The sequence below is a fragment of the Lepus europaeus genome, chromosome X, assembly GCF_033115175.1.
Source record: "Lepus europaeus isolate LE1 chromosome X, mLepTim1.pri, whole genome shotgun sequence".
Classification (NCBI taxonomy): Eukaryota; Metazoa; Chordata; class Mammalia; order Lagomorpha; family Leporidae; genus Lepus; species Lepus europaeus.
Genome location: NC_084850.1, coordinates 60,097,760 through 60,115,469, shown reverse-complemented (window position 1 = coordinate 60,115,469; position 17,710 = coordinate 60,097,760). Strand labels below are relative to the sequence as shown.

Sequence of the window (17,710 nt, the reverse complement as noted above, 5' to 3'; positions counted from 1 at the left end):
CAAATCATCCTTCGTTTTCTGTAACATACAATAGCAAAGATCTCTAGCGCAGTCATTAACACCTCAAAATGTCTTATGCCCTAAAAATCGAGGCTGTTATTTTTTTTAATAATGGAATCAAAATACTTTCTATTATGGAAAATCTGAAACATATAAGAATGCAGGGGAGGTAGCACACTAACACCCCCCCCCAATACCCACCACCTTCCAACTTCAACAGTCAACTCATGGCCATTTTTGTTTAATCTCTGCCCCAAACAGGTCCCCTGATCCCTTCTACTCTCTATACCTACTGTCTTTATTTTTAAATAAAAGCTGGGGGCCAGTGCTGTGGTGCATTGGGTTAACGCCCTGGCCTGAAGCGCCGGCCGCCAGTTCAAGACCCGGCTGCTCCACTTCCAATCCAGCTCTCTGCTATGGCCTGGGAAAGCAGTGGAAGATGGCCCAAGTCCTTGGGCCCCTGCACCCGCGCGGGAGACCCAGAAGAAGCTCCTGGCTCCTGGCTCCTGGCTTTGGATCGGCACAACTCTAGCCGTTGTGGCCAACTGGGGAGTGAACCATCAAATGGAAGACCTCTCTCTCTCTGCCTCTCCTCTCTCTGTGTAACTCTGCCTTTCAAATAAATAAATAAATCTTTAATAAATGAATAAATAAATAAAGGCTTTATTTATTTGAAAGGCAGAGTTACTGGGCAGGAGACAGAGAGAGAGGCCTTCCATCTGCTGGCTGGCTCCCCAAATGGCTGCAATGGCCAGGGCTCAGCCAGGCAGAAGCCAAGAGCTTCTTCCAGGTCTCCCCTGTGAGGGCAGGGGCCCATGCACTTGGGCCATCTTCCACTGCTTTCCCAGGTGCATTAACAGGGAGGTGGACTGGAAGTGGATCAGCTGGGACTTGAACTGCTGCCCATATGGGATGCCTATGCTTCAGGTGGCAGCTTAATATGCTATACCACAGTGCTGGCCCTGTCCTTTTTTCAAGCAAATTCCTAACATCAGATATTCTCATTACCAAATATTTCAATATAATTATAGTGTTTTTTAGCAATTTTTAATTACTGTTTCTTCTATGGACATTTTATGCAAAACTTTGGAAAATGTTAATGATTATGTATTGATTATTTTCAAATGCACATATAAATCATATATGTGTATCATCTATATAAAATTTCTTGCATTTTATGTCTAATTTTTCTTTTCGGTTTTTCCCCAAATGTCTTGAAACACACACACACACACACACATTTATAAATTGATTCACTCAACTCCACATAAGAGTATAAATTCTAATCATTTAACAAGCCCCATTGATCCAGCATCTCCCTCAAATGAATGATGTAGGACAGCTTTTGCTACTTTTAGTTTTCCAGATTACATAAAGACTGATTCTGAGCTATAAAAATGGCTTTTTCATGAGCTAAAATGTTCTGTAACATGGCAAGTATACATCTCCATGGCTTTTTCTATCTGCAGTTGAAGAACCTGTATGTCAGCCTCTATATCACATAGTAATTTAATGGTTTCTTTATTATTAGCAAATAAGCTGTTTTATGCATGGAAGAAAGAAGCTCCAGTACGCTAATCATAAGGTAATGTCAAAGAGGGGGAATGTTGATTACAATGACCAGTACACACTGTCTACACATATTGAAATGGCACAATGTAGCCTGTAAGTATGTACAATTATTGTTAATATAAAATTGTAAAAGCCAGGAAAATGGTAACATTTAACTTCTCTTCAAATAAGATGTATAATATAAATGAATGTAACTTACTCTAGAAGTACAAGAATGTTTATGAGCTCTTGAGGAGATACTTTATTCCAGTAAGTTAAGAGAGTATCTGAAAAAGGAATAAAGAAAGCATTAGATTTTGAAATAAGTACAGCAATTAGCACAGTGAACCCCCAAATACCAATAACCTAACTTGAACAACCATCAATTCATGGCCAAACCTATTTTATCTGCGTCTTCCTTTCCCCTCCCACCACCCAACACACTGTATTCTTCTCAACTAATCGCAAGTATATCATTTAATCTATAATTATTTCAGTTTCAACAATTCTTATTTTTTTAAATGTTCCTTTGGATGGTATATTCCAATGTTTATATCATCGCTGAAGACAAAAGAAAGGGAGCTATTGCCTTGTTACTTTAGACTTGGGGCTTTTAATAAACTTTGAACTTTTTGCAGGATGCTGCATTTATGTGCATCTTTCTGAGGGTCAAGTGCCTTTGCCTGCTTCTCAAAGTGCTTGATGAACCAAAAAAGTTTAAGAACTTTAAAGATCATTTAAAAAAATAAAAAGCTTATTTCATTTATTTGAAAGGCAGAGTTAGAGAGGCAGAGGCAGAGAGAGATCTTCTATCTACTGGTTCACTCCCCCAAATGGCCACAATAGCCAGGGCTCAGCCAGGCCAAAGCCAGGAGCCGAGAACTGCTTCTGGGTCTCCCACATGGGTGCAGGGGCCCAAGCACCCAGGCCATCCTCAGCTGCTTTCCCAGGCACATTAGCAGGGAGCTGGATCACAAGTAGAGCAGCCAGGACTTGAACAGGTACTGCAGGTGGCAGCTTTACCTGTTATGCCACAGCACTGGTTCTTAGACACCATTTTTCTTTGTTTTCCCTCTTTATTTTTGGATTGTAAATTCTGATGTACTGTGTATCATCTATGTCTTGAAAAACGATTTCAAATATAATAATGTTTTTAAAAATGTATTTATTTATTTATTTGAAAGTCAGAGTTACAGAAGAGAGGGAAAGAGAGAGACAAAGGTCTTCCATCTGCTGGTTCATTCCCCAAATGGCTGCAATGGCCAGAGCTGGGCTGATACGAAGCCAGGAGCTACTTCTGGGTCTCCCACGTGGGTACATGGGCCCGAGCACTCGGACCGTCTTCTGCTTTCCCAGGCCCTTAGCAGGGAGCTGGATTGTAAGTGGAGCAGCAGGGATTCAAACCCACACTTCAGGCAGAGGCTTAACCTACTATGCCGCAGTTCCAGCCCCTATGATTATCTCTTATATCTATCACATATACTTCTCTTTACTTCTCTTTTAATCACTTTCTCTTTACTTTCCCAAAACACTGAGATTTTTTGTTTTTATTTTTAATTCAAGAGGGAAAGGGACAGTCACAATTTCTCCCATCTGGCAGTCACTCCCCAAATGTCTGTAACAGATCCTGCTGGGTGAGACTGAAGCCAGAAGATAGGAACTTAATCTGGGTCCCCCACATGGGTGGCATGACCAGGGGTTAAGACACTGCTTGGGACAGTCACTTCCTGTGTCATAGCGAAATGCCTGGGTCCCACTCTGGATTTCAGCTTCCAATGCTTTTGAGTACCCTGGGAGACAGCATGTGATGGCTCAAGTAGTTGAGTCCCTGCCACCCATGTGGGGGACCCAGATTAAGTTCCTAAGAAAAAGTTCCTTAGAAAAAAATTTAAACTATTAATGTTTGTCTCCATTTCTATTCCTTTTTTATCCTATCTGGCTATAGCTAATGGTGTCAGCACACTCTCCTTGAAATGTAAACATTTCAAAACTATACACAAATAGTTGAATTTAAAAAAAAAAGATTTCATTTATTTGAAAGAGTTACAGAGGGAGGCAGAGAGAGAGAGAGAGAGAGAGAGAGAGAGAGGTCTTCTACAAGCTGGTTCACTCCCCAAATGGCCGCAACAGCTGGAGCTGAGCCCATCTGAGGCCACGAGCCTGCAGCTTCTTCTGGGTCAGCCTCCACTGCTTTCCCAGACACATTAGCCGAGAGCTGGATCAGAAGTGAAGCAGCCGGGACTGAAGCCGGAAGCCATTAGGGACGCAGACCAGGGCTTTAACCCGCTGCGCCACAATGCCAGCCCACAGTTGAATTTTTCAAACGAGCTAGAGCCAATCAAAGTTCAAGATGGAAGACGAGCCCAGGTTGACTTTACGACAAGTGTGGGGGGATAGTTAGTGTATTGGTTTTGGCCAAGCCACTTCTAATTGTTTATGACTGAGAAAATTGGTAGGCGTCGATGATTACAAAATATTGATCAAGAATAAAAATCCTGAAATGGAGCCAAACTCGACTAGTTTCACAAAAACGGTAGCGGTGACGTCTGATCTCCCCTCTGCTCAAATGGGAGCGGCCACTCTCCCAGAAGTCCCTGCGTTCCCTCCCCTACGCTGAGAGCCGTTTTCCGTGCCATTGTTGACGACGGCGCTTGCTTCCCTCTCCCGCTCAGAAGCCGGTGGCCAAAAAGCTGGGGTCATCTGTTCAGCCCTGCCGGCGCTTGGTGACCTCAGGCGGCTTCGAAGAAGGTCCGTTAAAGGGATGAAGGGGCTCGTCTTGGTAGCAGCGCAGTTCTAGTCCCTGGCTCCTCCGTCATTTTGTCAACGGCTCTGTGGCGCGCTAGGCCAATCTCAGTCTCTGAGCCACGATGCAGGCGGGGGACATGGGTGGAAACAACCGGGAAGACAGTGATATGTCTTTTGGGAGAGAGCAGTCACACTCTACTGAATGTGATGCGTCATCTGAGGAGTTTAAAAGGACATGGCTCTTGCTGAAAGAGATCCATGGAAAGGAGATCCGGCGTTTAAAGTCAAAATTAGCGAGGCTGAAGAAAGAGCGGTTGGCACACAGGAGAGCAGGCCCGAAAGCCCGAGAGAGAGAGTTCTTTGAACAGCAGAAAGTTCTCAGGGACATCATCGTTGAGTTACGAAGACAGTTAAGCTCGAGAGTATGTGTCCGCTGTAAAGTGAATAAAGCATTTAGCAAGAAGCTTCGGCGAGACATAGCTGAAATACAGGAAACTAATCGTAAATGTATTGCTGCTCTCACTGCCGAGAAAGATAAATTAGTAGAAGAAAATAAAAAGCTTTCTGAAAAACTAAAACTAAGACAGCAGCAGTTTCCTGTTCCGTTTTCTGATAGCGATGATGATTTCATTTCTTGTACTCAAAAGACTATCCCAGTCTTTACACTCAGGGAGCCTCCAGAAGAAGCTACAATCCAAATGCCTGTCAGACGCAGACCAAGATTAAATACTGCAAAGATCGGATCTGTACATGGACAGCAACAGCAACAAAGTCCAGACTTTCCAATTCCATCTGGTAGTCAAGAGCTCTCTGAAGTGCCAGAGACCTCTATGGAGGAAACTTCCTCTAATGACAAAACGGCTATTCCTGGATGCTCTGCCAACCAGAAGGCACCTGCATTTGGTCCTCAAAAGAAGTTCAGATTTCAAGGCGGGTCAAAGTCTCCTGTTGCTAAGCCTAGCCAACCACAAAAGAAACGTGAAAAAAAATCCTACACACAAAAATATGAAACTGAGCATGACTCCTCTTGGAGCTTTTCGGGTGTCTCCTCAGGAGAACAGGTATCTACCCAGGTAGTATCTGAAACCTCAGAAGAAAACATGCTTGGTTGTAACAGAAGCTCAGTTTCGTCTTCACAGAGCAAGGAAAAACACTGTTCAAATGTATTTCATTTTGACTATACTTCCAAATCTAATGGGAAAAAAAGAGCACCTGGTATTCCTAATTACAATATTGAATTAACAGCGAAACACAGCAGTAGCCAGAAATCTTCCAATGGGGAAGCTGCTTTGAGCACTCAAGAAGCTACATATTCAGCATATGGTGCTAATCAGCCTCAAGATGACTATCAAACTATGTTTCCAGTCAGTTCAATAAAGAGAAAAGCCAAGACAAACTTAAAAAGGCAGAGGATGTAGCTTCCCCTCATCTGGTAAGGAGAATTTCATTGTTTTTAAAAGGACAGTCTTCCCATCAGTTCAGAGTAGGTAACATCTGACTGATTCCTTTTCTCAGAATATAATAAACACGGTAATATGGTTAGAAAAATGGCAGATGACTCTTAAACTGAAACAATGAACTACTGTTAAAATATAGCTATAAATAGATGAAATTTATTCTTCAGAATCCCTCTATTTCCATATAAAAGTATGCAGGTAGACCATCCGTTCTCTTGACACTAAAGTTACTACTGTTATGATCCAATAAAAGAGAAAGCCAAGAGAGAACCAAAAGGGTGTGGACTTGTAAAAACTTAATATTTAAATATACATAGAGTAACTAAAATAGAATATTTACCAGACAAGACAATTTAACTAGAAAGCAAAGGGTGTGGACTTGTAAGAGCTGAAACTTTAAATGTATATAGAGTAACTAAAACAGAATATTTACTAGACAAGTTAACTAGATGGCATCCATTGAGACGAATCCAGAAGCATTTTCAGAATAAAATGAGTATGACTTTACAGATATATAGCATGACTATACATACAAAAAATAAAAATGACATATGACACAGACTATGTACTAGTAATCAAACTCATACTTTTGAAAAAGCAAATTGCAAGAGCAGAAGAAAGACCAAGTACTTAGTGGAGAGTCCTGCCACTGAGCAAGGTCAGCATCTATAAACATCTATAAGAACAACAATTATTAAGTTCTTAAGAACTATAACACTCGTGGTTTTATCCATGATGTAAAAAATTTGCAGCCAGAGGCTTGTCACTGGTTAGCACTGTGTGTGTGTGTGTGTGTACTGAAGTTGTAGAGTGGAGGACTGATCATTAATGCATCTCTCTCCCTTATCTCCTCTCTCTCCCCTATATTAACTTTCTTTTAGCTGAGGTGGTATTCAAACACTTGGTTTTTCAGCTCCTTTTAACCCTTTGTATCTTTCTGGTCTCTTTTTTGGGGGAGCTCTTTTTTTAAAACAAATTGCTGAAAAAATTTATATACCACAAAGTGGCCCATTTAAAAAATGGACAATTTATAACATAAATTATAATTATATATTTTATATTTGTATAATTTTACAATATTCACCTAATTGTGAATCACAACTATGATGAAATATTTGATAACATTTTTATTGCCTTATAAACAGACCTCATAAACATTGTAATTTATTTTTTTTAAAGGTTTATTTATTTGAAAGTGTTACAGAAAGAGGTCTTCCATCCACTGGCTCACTCCCCAGATCGCCGCAATGGCTGGAGGTGGGCCAGCCAGAGGCCAGAGCCAGGGGCTTCTTCGGGGTCTCTCACATGGGTAGCAAGGGCCCAATTACTGAGACCATCTTCCACTGCTTTCCCAGGTGCATCAGCAGGGAGCTGTATCAGAAGTGGAGCAGTCGAGATTTGAACCAGTGCCCATATGGGACACCAGTGTTCCAGGCGGCGGCTTAACCTACTCTACTACAACACTAGCCTGTTAATATAATATTTGACTTTGAATTTAATTCATATATTCCTAGAACTTAGATTTTATATTTGCTTTATTAGTATATTTTAAAGATTTTTACTGTACTTTAGAATTTACTATTAATATTTAGTCTGATTTATTTTTAATTAACTATTAACTTAATATTTATATCTATTATTATAAAAAATAGTTAAAGCAGGTAATATTTACTAAAAAGAAAAAATAGAATGGAAAATGGATATTCGAATGACTGTGATGACAGGAATCCAGGTACGTTTATGTTTTTCATTAATTTTGTAATGCTTTTCATTCTTGCATACATTTTTCAGCAAAAATATTGCGAAAAGGAGGGAAGGGGGGTTGTTTAAATAAATGTGGTATTTGAGAATAAGATAATCTGATTTTACTTCCAGAAGCTATGCAGTTCTACCTCAAGGAGAAAAACATCGCCTGAAAGAACATGACACTAGACCATACCAGAGAGTGATGCTGTGAAGATAATGATGACATTCTCTATCCTTTGGCAAATACTTCCTGTCTTTTTGTTTGTGATTTTCTAATTCTTGGGTCAAATAAAAGCTAATGTGTTAAATATGAATTCTGGTTGTTTCCTTCTGGTTATATTGGTATTTAATGAGTTGTAATATCTGTATACTTCTAAGATTATTGCCTTATTTTAGAAAATTTATTTTTCAATTATTTTAAATAATCAAACTTGCACATACAACTGATACAAATCTATTTTAAGGTTTATTTTTAAAGGTTTTTTTTTTTTTATGGTAGAGTTACAGAGACAGAGGGAGGAACAGAAAGAGAGATCTTCCATCTGCTGGTTGATTACCCAAATGACTCAAATGACAAGGGGTCTGCCAGGCTGAAGCCAGGAGCCCAGAAGTCCATCAGAGTCTCCTATGACGGTGGCAAGGGCCCAAGTACTTGGACCACCTTCTACTGCCTTTCCAGGCACATCATCAGGGATATGAATGGAAAGCAGAGCAGCTGGAATTCAAACTGGCACTCCGATATGGCAGTTTAATCCACTATACCCCTAATGCCAGCCGCAGGGCTCATTTTAAAAAAAGATTTCTTTGGGCCAGTGCAGTGGTACAGCAGGTTAAAGCCATGGTCTGTAGCACAAGTATCCCATATTGGTGTCAGTTTATGTCCCAGCTGCTCCATGATCCAGCTCCCTGCTAACTTACCTAGGAAAGCAGTAGAAAGTGGCCCAAGTGCTTGGGCCCCCGCACCCACATGGGAGACCTGGAAGAAGCTCCTGGCTCCTGGCTTCAGCCTGGCCTAGCTCCCCTCATTGTAGCCATTTGGGGAATGAACCAGTGGATGGAAGATTCTTTCTTTCTCTCTCTCTCATATAAATAAGTAAATCTTTAAAAAAAATATTTGAAAGGGAGAGAGAGAGACACAGATCTTGTATCCACTGGTTTACTTTGCAAATGCCCACAACAGCCAGGGGCCCAGAACGCCATATGGGTCTCCCATGTTAGTGGCAGGGATCCAAGTACTTCAGTTATCAACTTCTGGCTTCCCAGGTACATTATCAGAAAGCTGGATTAAAAGTGAAGCAGCTGGGAACCCAAACCAAGACTCCAGTAGGGGATGTTAGTGTCCCAAGCAGAGGCTTAACCCCACAATGCCCACCCTTTTAAGGTTCATTTTAAGGAAGAGTGTATGGTCAGTATTCAAAGATCTATTTTGAAGGTACATGTTTTATACTTACAGAAAATGGTCAAATACATGTACAGACCTGTGAACTTCAGAGTCTATGGCCAGTAGAGTCCATGCTCAATATGCTGGAAACTCACCTTCAGATATCATTTTTACTATATACAGGTAGCACATCAAGAGACTTCTGATTTCATACTGATCCAGCCGGTTATACTGGGAGACACTACTCCTTGTAGAACTCTGTCGTGTCTGTAATACAAGGACCCAATGTTTGTGAACTAGTATTACAATTGTCTTTAGCCTCTAAATTAGTAGCTTTTTATCATTAGTCTTATTTAGGGAAGTTCTAAATGTAAATAAAAATTTTATATCACATCTGGAAGGTAAATGGGCTGAACCTTTGTTGTTAGTCTATTTAGTGAAACCAATGGGAATTACAGTGGTATCTTCATAAGGACCATAATACTGGGGGTTTCATTATCATAAGCATTGTTTCTTCAGTAAAATGTAACAGTAACTTTTGCATGGAAAAGGACTTTAGGGCAAGCGAAAGGGTAAAAAACATCTTAAACCCTTTAATTAGAATAGCTCCTTAAAGTTTATTAAAATCTAATCTCCAAATTATAGATTAAAAAATCTAAAATGGGTTATTGGTATTACAATAAGATAATTATACTAAGAAGGACCTTTAACTTTACAACATAGTGATGTTCCTATTATTTAATACCTTTTGTTAAAATGTAAGAAATTAAGTTATAAGATCAGACTTATTTGGGGATTTGTATGAATAGTATTAACTAATCACCTAAAGTATTTATCTTTGTTAAGAACCAATACTTTCAATGGAGATAAACTAGTGATACATATTTAACCTCTCTAATCTTTATTTGCCTTACCTATTACAGTGTCATAAATTGTGTGAAATAGGAACTTTTGGGGATAAATTATTCACTCAAAGGCTCAAGGAAGTATATATAGTAGTTTGCAAGCACTTCCCAGCTAGCAGCATCAGCTAGTTTGTATACAAATTTGCAGGCCCTATTCTAGACCTACTGAATCTCACTCATGGGGATGAGGCACAATAATCTATTTTTATTGAGCCCTCCAGGTGACTGTGATGTATCCTAAGATTGATATGATATAGGATCAAAAATGCTGGAATCAGAAAATCTGGGTTCAAGCACGGTCCTGCCATAGCAGGAAGTTCTGAGTTACAATCTCAGCTTTAATTTGCTAATCAAGATTTGGAAGTTATTATTTTTACGGGTCCTTCCCTAATTTTATATGATTCTATGATTTTACAGAGTGACGTGACCACACACTGATCTAAAATGAGATTTCTGCCTCAAGGCAGACACATCTCAAACTTTAATGTTACTCTTGAAACCACTTCATGGGAGAGTATTCTGATTAAGTGATGCTGGGATGCTAAGATCATCAATTTGAGGACCTTTATTTTTCTCTCCCAAGTTAATGTCATTATAAAAGAAAGGTTAAATCACTCCTGCCAGTATGTGCTTCATTTTCAATGACAAGGCACACTAGATATTTATGAGAGACACAGACACACACATACATACAGAGAGGCTCCTATCTGTTGGTTTACTCCTCAGATGCCTAGGACGGTGGAGAGGTTGAAGCTAGGAGCTGGGAACTCAACCCAGGTCTCCTATATGAGTGGTGGAAACACAACTACTTGAGCCATCAACTGCTGCCTCCCAGAGTCTGCATTAGCAAGAAGCTGGAGTTAAGAGCCAGAGCAGAGATTCAAACACAGGTACCTCCACAAGGGATATGGGTGTTTTAACCAATGTTTTAACTAAGTACTAGGTCACATGTCCTAGTACTTCATTTACTTTTCATTTTATATAAAAGGTGTAGAGAGAGACAAATGGAGAGAGGTCTTCCATCTGCTGGTCCACTACCCAAATGCCTTCAACAGTCACAGTGGACCAAGCTAAAGCCAGGAGCTTGAAATTCAATCTGGGTCTCCCACACAGGTGGCAGGGACCCAAATACCAGAGCCATCATGTGCTGCTGCACAGGGTGCACATTAGCAGTAAGCTGGATCTGAAGCAGATAGTTGGGACTTCAACCAGGAACTCCGATGTGGGGTGTGGGCCGCCCAAGCAGCAACTTAGCCACTGAGCCAAAAGCCCCCATTGGATATTTTAAACTTGAGCCTTCCCTCTCTAGAATGGGTTACAGTGTGGCAGGGTTAAAGGAAAGTCAGAATTAGAACTATTGAAGATAAATGCCTTATTCTCTAAAAATAGTTTGGGATATCCCAAGCTGCCAGGATAGAATGGGATTGTTAATATATCCACGAGTTCTGGAATGCTTTTTATAGCTCTAGGATGGATTATAGGAGAGTAGGTGTATGTAAAAAGAAAGATTTTTTTTCCTCATGTATATGAAAAGAAAGACTTGTGGCCTAACACATCACTAGGGTTAGCCTACATATTTAGTATCTTACATTTTCACCAGTGTTGCCCTGATCTGGAAATCCTGTTGCTCCTTCTGGGATGAGGGAACCTTTGGAATCTTCCCTCTTAATTCCATGTCCATTTGGAAAAGACCCAAAAGCTGGGGGGAAAAGCCAAGTTATTGTTAGAAACAAGGGGAACATTCAAAAACCATTTTACGAAAAGTAAGTACCGAATTGACTTGAGATATGTGAGTACTTCAAAAAGGTGTGGAAAATGGAATTTAAAGATAAGTTTTGGTGCAAAATATTTTTTTAATTCATGCATGATTTTTTTCATAATATGTATTTCCCATGAACATGTTGAAGACCCCTTAAATTGGAGGGAATAGATCTTGGTCATATAAAATGTACAGTTAATATCAAAATACCATAAGATACCAAGCAAAGGTTAAGCCAATTTTTTTTTTACCTCTGGAAACACTTTATAATGCATACAACTACAACAAATTCCTTGAAACTCATAAAACAAAGCCACATAAGAAAACTTGGGCCCAGAAAAGGGAAGTATGTGGCCCCAAATTGGTGACAGATAAAAGGACTGGAAACCAACAGTGTTCTCATTATCCTTTATTTTCTCAGTATATCACGTTAGGTCTTTATTTAAAAAGAAACCAAAATCACCAGACTTTTAAACAAGCTTAGACAAAAAAAAAATTGGCAAAGTAATGTGGCTGCAATTGTAAAATCTGAACTAAGCTTTAGTAGACATCATGCTATGTATAGTTTTTTAACACAAAATATTTAAGAAATACTAAAAACTATAGGACATATTTCTAAATACTCATAAAATGTATGATCTTTAAAGGGCTTAATTACCAGTGTCTTTTTCAGTACTCAGGCTCCCTCTGTTTGTAGGTGAAGTGAAGCCACATGGAAACTCATCCCTGGATGCCTGTAACAAACAGAATATGATATCTGTGTCATTTCAACAAAATGTGTACTAGAATAGGAAATGTGAATTAACAGAATAAGATAGCACCCTGATTTTAAACGAAGCTCACTGTGAAAGTCTAAATCAATTACCAGTACTTGGAATTTAGGTGACTTTCTTGGGGCTGGTGCTGTGGCATAGTAGGTAAAGCAGCCACCTGCAGTGCTGGCATCCTATATGGGCATTGGTTCAAGTCCCAGCTGCTCTACTTCCAGTCCAGCTGTGGCCTGGGAAAGCAATAAAAGATGGCCCAAGTCCTTGGGTCCCTGCACCCACGTGGGAGACCTGGGGGAAGCTCCTGGCTTCGTATCGGCCCAGCTCCGGCTGTTGTGGCCATTTGGGGAATGAACCAGTGAAGGAAGACCTCTCTCTCTCTCTCTCTCTCTGCCTCTGTAACTCTTTGAAGTTAATAAATCTTTTTTTTTTAATGCAATTTAGGTGATTTTTAAAAAAAATATGGCTACTAGCATAATGTTGTAAACATGACCTCTGGCCCAATGACATATCTCTAAATGGCTTTAACTGTTGCCAGTGTCAACAGGGTTCAGTTTTTTTTGAAATCAGGGGAAATTCTAGAAGTAGGGCGTATGACCGAAAGCCTTAGGTGAACTTGAGCTACAAAGGAAAGAACAGATTAGTGAAGTATTTTCAAAAATCATTGTTAAATGAATATGGAGTGAGCTTAAGTATGGGTTACTCTGAGTTGGTTAAGAAAAACCATCCTGACATGCAGGTAGCAGTTTAAGCTGACATGCGGGATGCCCCCATCCCACCCACACTGCAGTGCCTGGGTTGGAATCCCAGCTCAACTTTGCATTCCAGCTTCCTGATAATGTCCACCCTGGGAAGCAGCAGATGATGGCTCAAGTGGTTTGTTCCCTGCCATCCTTATGGAAGACCCAGATTGAGTTCCAGGCCCCCTGGTTTCTGCCTGGCCCAGCCCTGTATGTTGTGGGCACTTGGGAAATGAATCAGCAGATGGGAACTGTCTCCTTGCCTTCCAAATAATCAGCTAAATATTTTTAAAATTCCCCTTGGTGACTGATAGGTTCATTAGTTTGAGAAGCACTGCTCAAGGAGAAATGGCATAAATTTTAAAATGGAGTAAAACGTGATGAATTCTTAAGTTTGAGACCATATGGCATTTGACCCCAATTCCAAATGACTACTTACAGAATTAGGCATGGCTGCACAGGAATATAAGGTGTCTCGACCTGCTAATCGCTGTATATTTTCCAAGAGCAGTCCAACAAATGGAAGGTACAATTGTGCTATTTTGGCTTGCTGGTTCTGAAAAATAATTAGCAAAAGTTTAATAGGTATATAGTATACATATATTACAGATAAGCAGAGTTGGCTCCATATAGCAGTTTGAAGACCAAGAGTAGACTACTATCCAGAAGAAATTCATGAAGCACGAGTTCATTTATACTTAACTCAAAGCTAATTTCCACAAAACTTTGTTGGCATTTAGATTTTTACATGATACAGAGTCAAATCTCATCCCTCAACATAACTAGTTAAAATAAGTAAATTTAAAAAACATTTATTTACTTGAAAGTCAGAGTTACACAGAAAGAGCAGGAGAGGCAGAGAGAAAGAGAGGTCTTCCATCTGCCTGTTTACTCCCCAGTTGGCTGCAATGGCCAGAGTTGGGCCAATCCGAAGCCAGGAGCCAGGAGCCTCCTCCGGGTCTCCTATGTGGGTGCAGGGGCCCAAAGAATTGGGCCATCTTCTATTGCTTTCCCAGGCCATAGCAGAGAGCTGGATCAGAAGTGGAGCAGCTGGGACTCGAACCAGTGCCCATATGGGATGCTGGCACTGCCCGCTATGCCACTGTGCTGGCCCGTAAATATTTCTTAATAAGTAAAATATTTCCTTTTTTTTTAAATTTTTGACAGGCAGAGTGGACAGTGAGAGAGAGAGACAGAGAGAAAGGGCTTCCTTTTTGCCGTTGGTTCACCCTCTAATGGCCGCCGCGGTTGGCGTGCTGCTGGCCAGCGCACCGCGCTGATCTGATGGCAGGAGCCAGGTGTTTATCTTGGTCTCCCATGGGGTGCAGGGCCCAAGCACTCGGGCCGTCCTCCACTGCACTCCCTGGCCACAGCAGAGAGCTGGCCTGGAAGAGGGGCAACCGGGATAGAATCCGGTGCCCTGACTGGGACTAGAACTGGTGTGCCGGCGCCGCAAGGCGGAGGATTAGCCTAGTGAGCCGCGGCGCCGGCCAATAAGTAAAATATTTCTTAATAGCAATTGACCTATAAAGCAGAAAGTATTAGTTCTTTTAGCTCCAATGAGAACTGAGCTTCATGAGAGCAGGGACCATTTCTGTCTAGTTTACTGCTTCATCCCCAGTACCTGGACACATAGCAGATGGTCAATTTACATTTAGCTGAATGAATGAATACACTGAAGAAGTTGAAAAAAAAAAACCAACAGTGAATGACTGTACTCATTTGAGAATAAATGGACTTTTTGCTTCGATTAAAGCTGCAATTAGAATAACATGATCTTGGGAGATTGACACATTTGTGAATATGTAAATACAGTGGACCCCAGCACTGTTAATGTGCTACCTGTTACATACATTATTGCTTTCCTCAGCTACAGGCATTCCTGCTCAGACACCTATGTCCACTCAAATCAGAGGAAATGGTCCTAGTCATAGTTCAAGACTTGGCCTCTAAGGTGAAACAGTCAGCCTAGAGAATATAGCTGAATAATATCTCACTATTGTTTTAATTTGCATTTATTCTGAGGCCAGGCATTTTTTCATATGTTAATTGGCCATCTGCACTCCTTTTGTGAATTTCAGGAACTCCTTCTTAATGTTTGGTAGGAAGTTAGAAATTAGCCTATGGGGGGGGGGGGGACTGAGGCAAACAAGTTTCTCCCAGAGAGGATATTAACAGCCTCAAAGCGCATCTAGGAAGCAGCCCAGAATTTTACAATCCAAAGTGCTGCCCATACCCCAGCCTCCCCACCACCCATGAAAGGGCACCAGGAGAATCCTCTCTGCTCGACCCCCAATGGTTACCCAGCCTTTTAACACTGAGAAATAAAACCTTCACAGCCTTCCCCTAATGCAGGCACCCAAGGGAAGTTCCTCTGCTAGGCAGCCAGGAGGGCTCCCCAGTCTGATAGCACTGAGCAGTGAAACCTCGGGAGGCATTTTAAATAATTCACACTTCTTGTCCAGAAGAAGGGGGAGGAAGGGAAGGAGAAATGGCACGAAGAACTGGACCAGTTCTCTTAAAAACCCCAGTCTGAATGTAAACTAGGCACTCCTGCACTGTGTCTGGAGAGATGCCCATCTGTTCTGACGGATGCCCTACCCCATTCAACCTTGCTTACCACTGCTCTCTGTGTCACCTCTGAATTGTTTCTTGAGCGAACACAAGAACCAATGCCACCCATCTCCGCTAACATTAACAGACTTGTTTCTACCATAGTACACCATTAATGACCGTCTCCATCACCAGAAGATTCTGATTCAGTAGGTCTAGGCTGCCCTGGATGATGCTGATGTGCACTGCATACGGGTTTAAGAAGCACTAACCTTGTCTAACTCGCTGTCCAGGGCTGGAATGGACCTTCCATACACCCCTGACAAATACCTAGTTCTTAAACCTTAGAAACTCTGGCCTTTTTGTGGGTTCTATTAGAAAGCTCCAAGAGTTGAAATATATTCTTATAATATAGTTCAACCACCTTGGTATAATTTTGTCCTTCAGAGCTAGAAAGGGTAAATCGGCTTCTACTTTCACATGGCAACCCCCTTTTTAAATATATATATATATATAATATATCTTTTATTGTTTTTTACTGATTTTGTTCAACTGTCTATTGCCATTCTCTTGTATTTCTTTGAGTATTTTTTAAGATTAATTTTATTTATTTGAAAGAGAGAGAAAGCCTTTTTTTTCTAATTTACTTGAAAGGCAGAATTACAGAGAGGCGGAGGCAGAGGCAGAGAGACAGAAGTCTTCCATCCGCTGATTCACTCAACTGGCCGCAATGGCCAGAGTTGGGCTGATCTGAAGCCAGGAGCCAGGAGCTTGTTCGAGGTTTCCCACGTGGGTGCAGGGGCCCAAGGACTTAGGCCATCTTCCACTGCTTTCCCAGGCCATAGCAGAGAGCTGGATTGGAAGTGGAGCAGTTAGGTCTCAAACTGGTCCCCATATGGGATGTATGCCACAGCGCTGGCTCCAAGGCAACCTCTTTCAGAGATGGTGAACCATTGTTCTGCCATGGGCCATTTGGATATTTATGACATCATTCATGGGCCTTATAAAATTATCAATTTAAAAATGAGCCTGCTAGGGGCCAGCACATGAGACTGCTCCAAGAAGTTTGTGAAAATCCATAACAGGTAGCCAGTGATGTATGTGGAATTTCATTAGAGGTCAGATTTAGGACTGGTCATATGAAAGGGGAGAGGTGACCAGGAAGTTCAGTCTTAAACCAGGATTTCCATAGGAAACATTCTTTCCATAAGAAACATTCATTTTTTTTTAAAGATTTATTTTATTTATTTGACAGAGTTACAGAGAGAGAGAGAGAGAGAGAGAGAGAGAGAGAGGTCTTCCATTCGCTGGTTCACTCCCCAAATGACTACAACAGCCAAAGCTGAGCTCATCCAAAGCCAGGAACCAGGAGCTTCCCCTGGGTCTCCCACGTACATGCAGGGGCCTAAGGACTTCGGCCATAGCAGAGAGCTGGATTGGAAGTGGAGCAGCCAGGACTCGAATCGATGCCCATATGAAATGCTGGCACTGTAGGCCACGGCTTTAACCCACTGCACCACAGTGCCAGCCCCAAGGAAACATTCTTTTTAAAAACTTAGCTATTTATTTGGGGTCACTTTGGGGGACTGAGTAGAAATTAAAGTTTAAAGTTCTCTCTCAACTCTTTGGCATCATCATTAGTGGGGAACATATTTTACTTAAATGTATTTGACAAATGACCTGTTACCCAGATCACCTGTGAACTCTGCACCAAAGGCAGAAAGGACATTTTAATATCCTCATTCAATACAACAGAATTGAAGTTTTGGTTAACCAGGTCCGTGAAGCAAACTAAGTTCTTCTAGAAAGAAACCTATATTTATTTAATGCCTGTATGAAGCTTCTGAACAAAGAGGAAAAGGCTTTAGAAGTTACTGGAAGGGTGATGGAGCTTGGCATTTCATCTTTCCCATAGTTTAAAATCTCAAATAGGCATAGTGTTTAACATATTTACAGGTACCAATAGCTGTGTGTGTGTGTGTGTGTTGTGTGTTTATATACTGCTTTCAGAATTTAAAAAGTTAAAAATGTCCAAATTTGTGATATAAAATATTAAAATTCCACTTCTGTGTAAGCCATCAATGAAATCACATTTTTAGTCATTTT

General features: G+C 40.9%; 1 protein-coding gene across 3 annotated transcripts in view; it reads right to left on the bottom strand.

The window, feature by feature from the left end:
• Nucleotides 1-17,710, bottom strand: part of DOCK11 (dedicator of cytokinesis 11) — a 203,004-nt gene that overhangs the window by 47,853 nt on the left and 137,441 nt on the right. For all 3 annotated transcript variants that reach the window (XM_062184437.1, XM_062184435.1, XM_062184436.1), the window contains 5 exons: nucleotides 13,491-13,607; nucleotides 12,203-12,278; nucleotides 11,375-11,484; nucleotides 9,036-9,147; nucleotides 1,772-1,838 (listed from right to left, as the gene is read on the bottom strand). In XM_062184437.1, coding sequence (XP_062040421.1) covers nucleotides 1,772-1,838; nucleotides 9,036-9,147; nucleotides 11,375-11,484; nucleotides 12,203-12,278; nucleotides 13,491-13,607 — 482 coding nt within the window. The remainder of the gene's footprint in view (nucleotides 1-1,771; nucleotides 1,839-9,035; nucleotides 9,148-11,374; nucleotides 11,485-12,202; nucleotides 12,279-13,490; nucleotides 13,608-17,710) is intronic.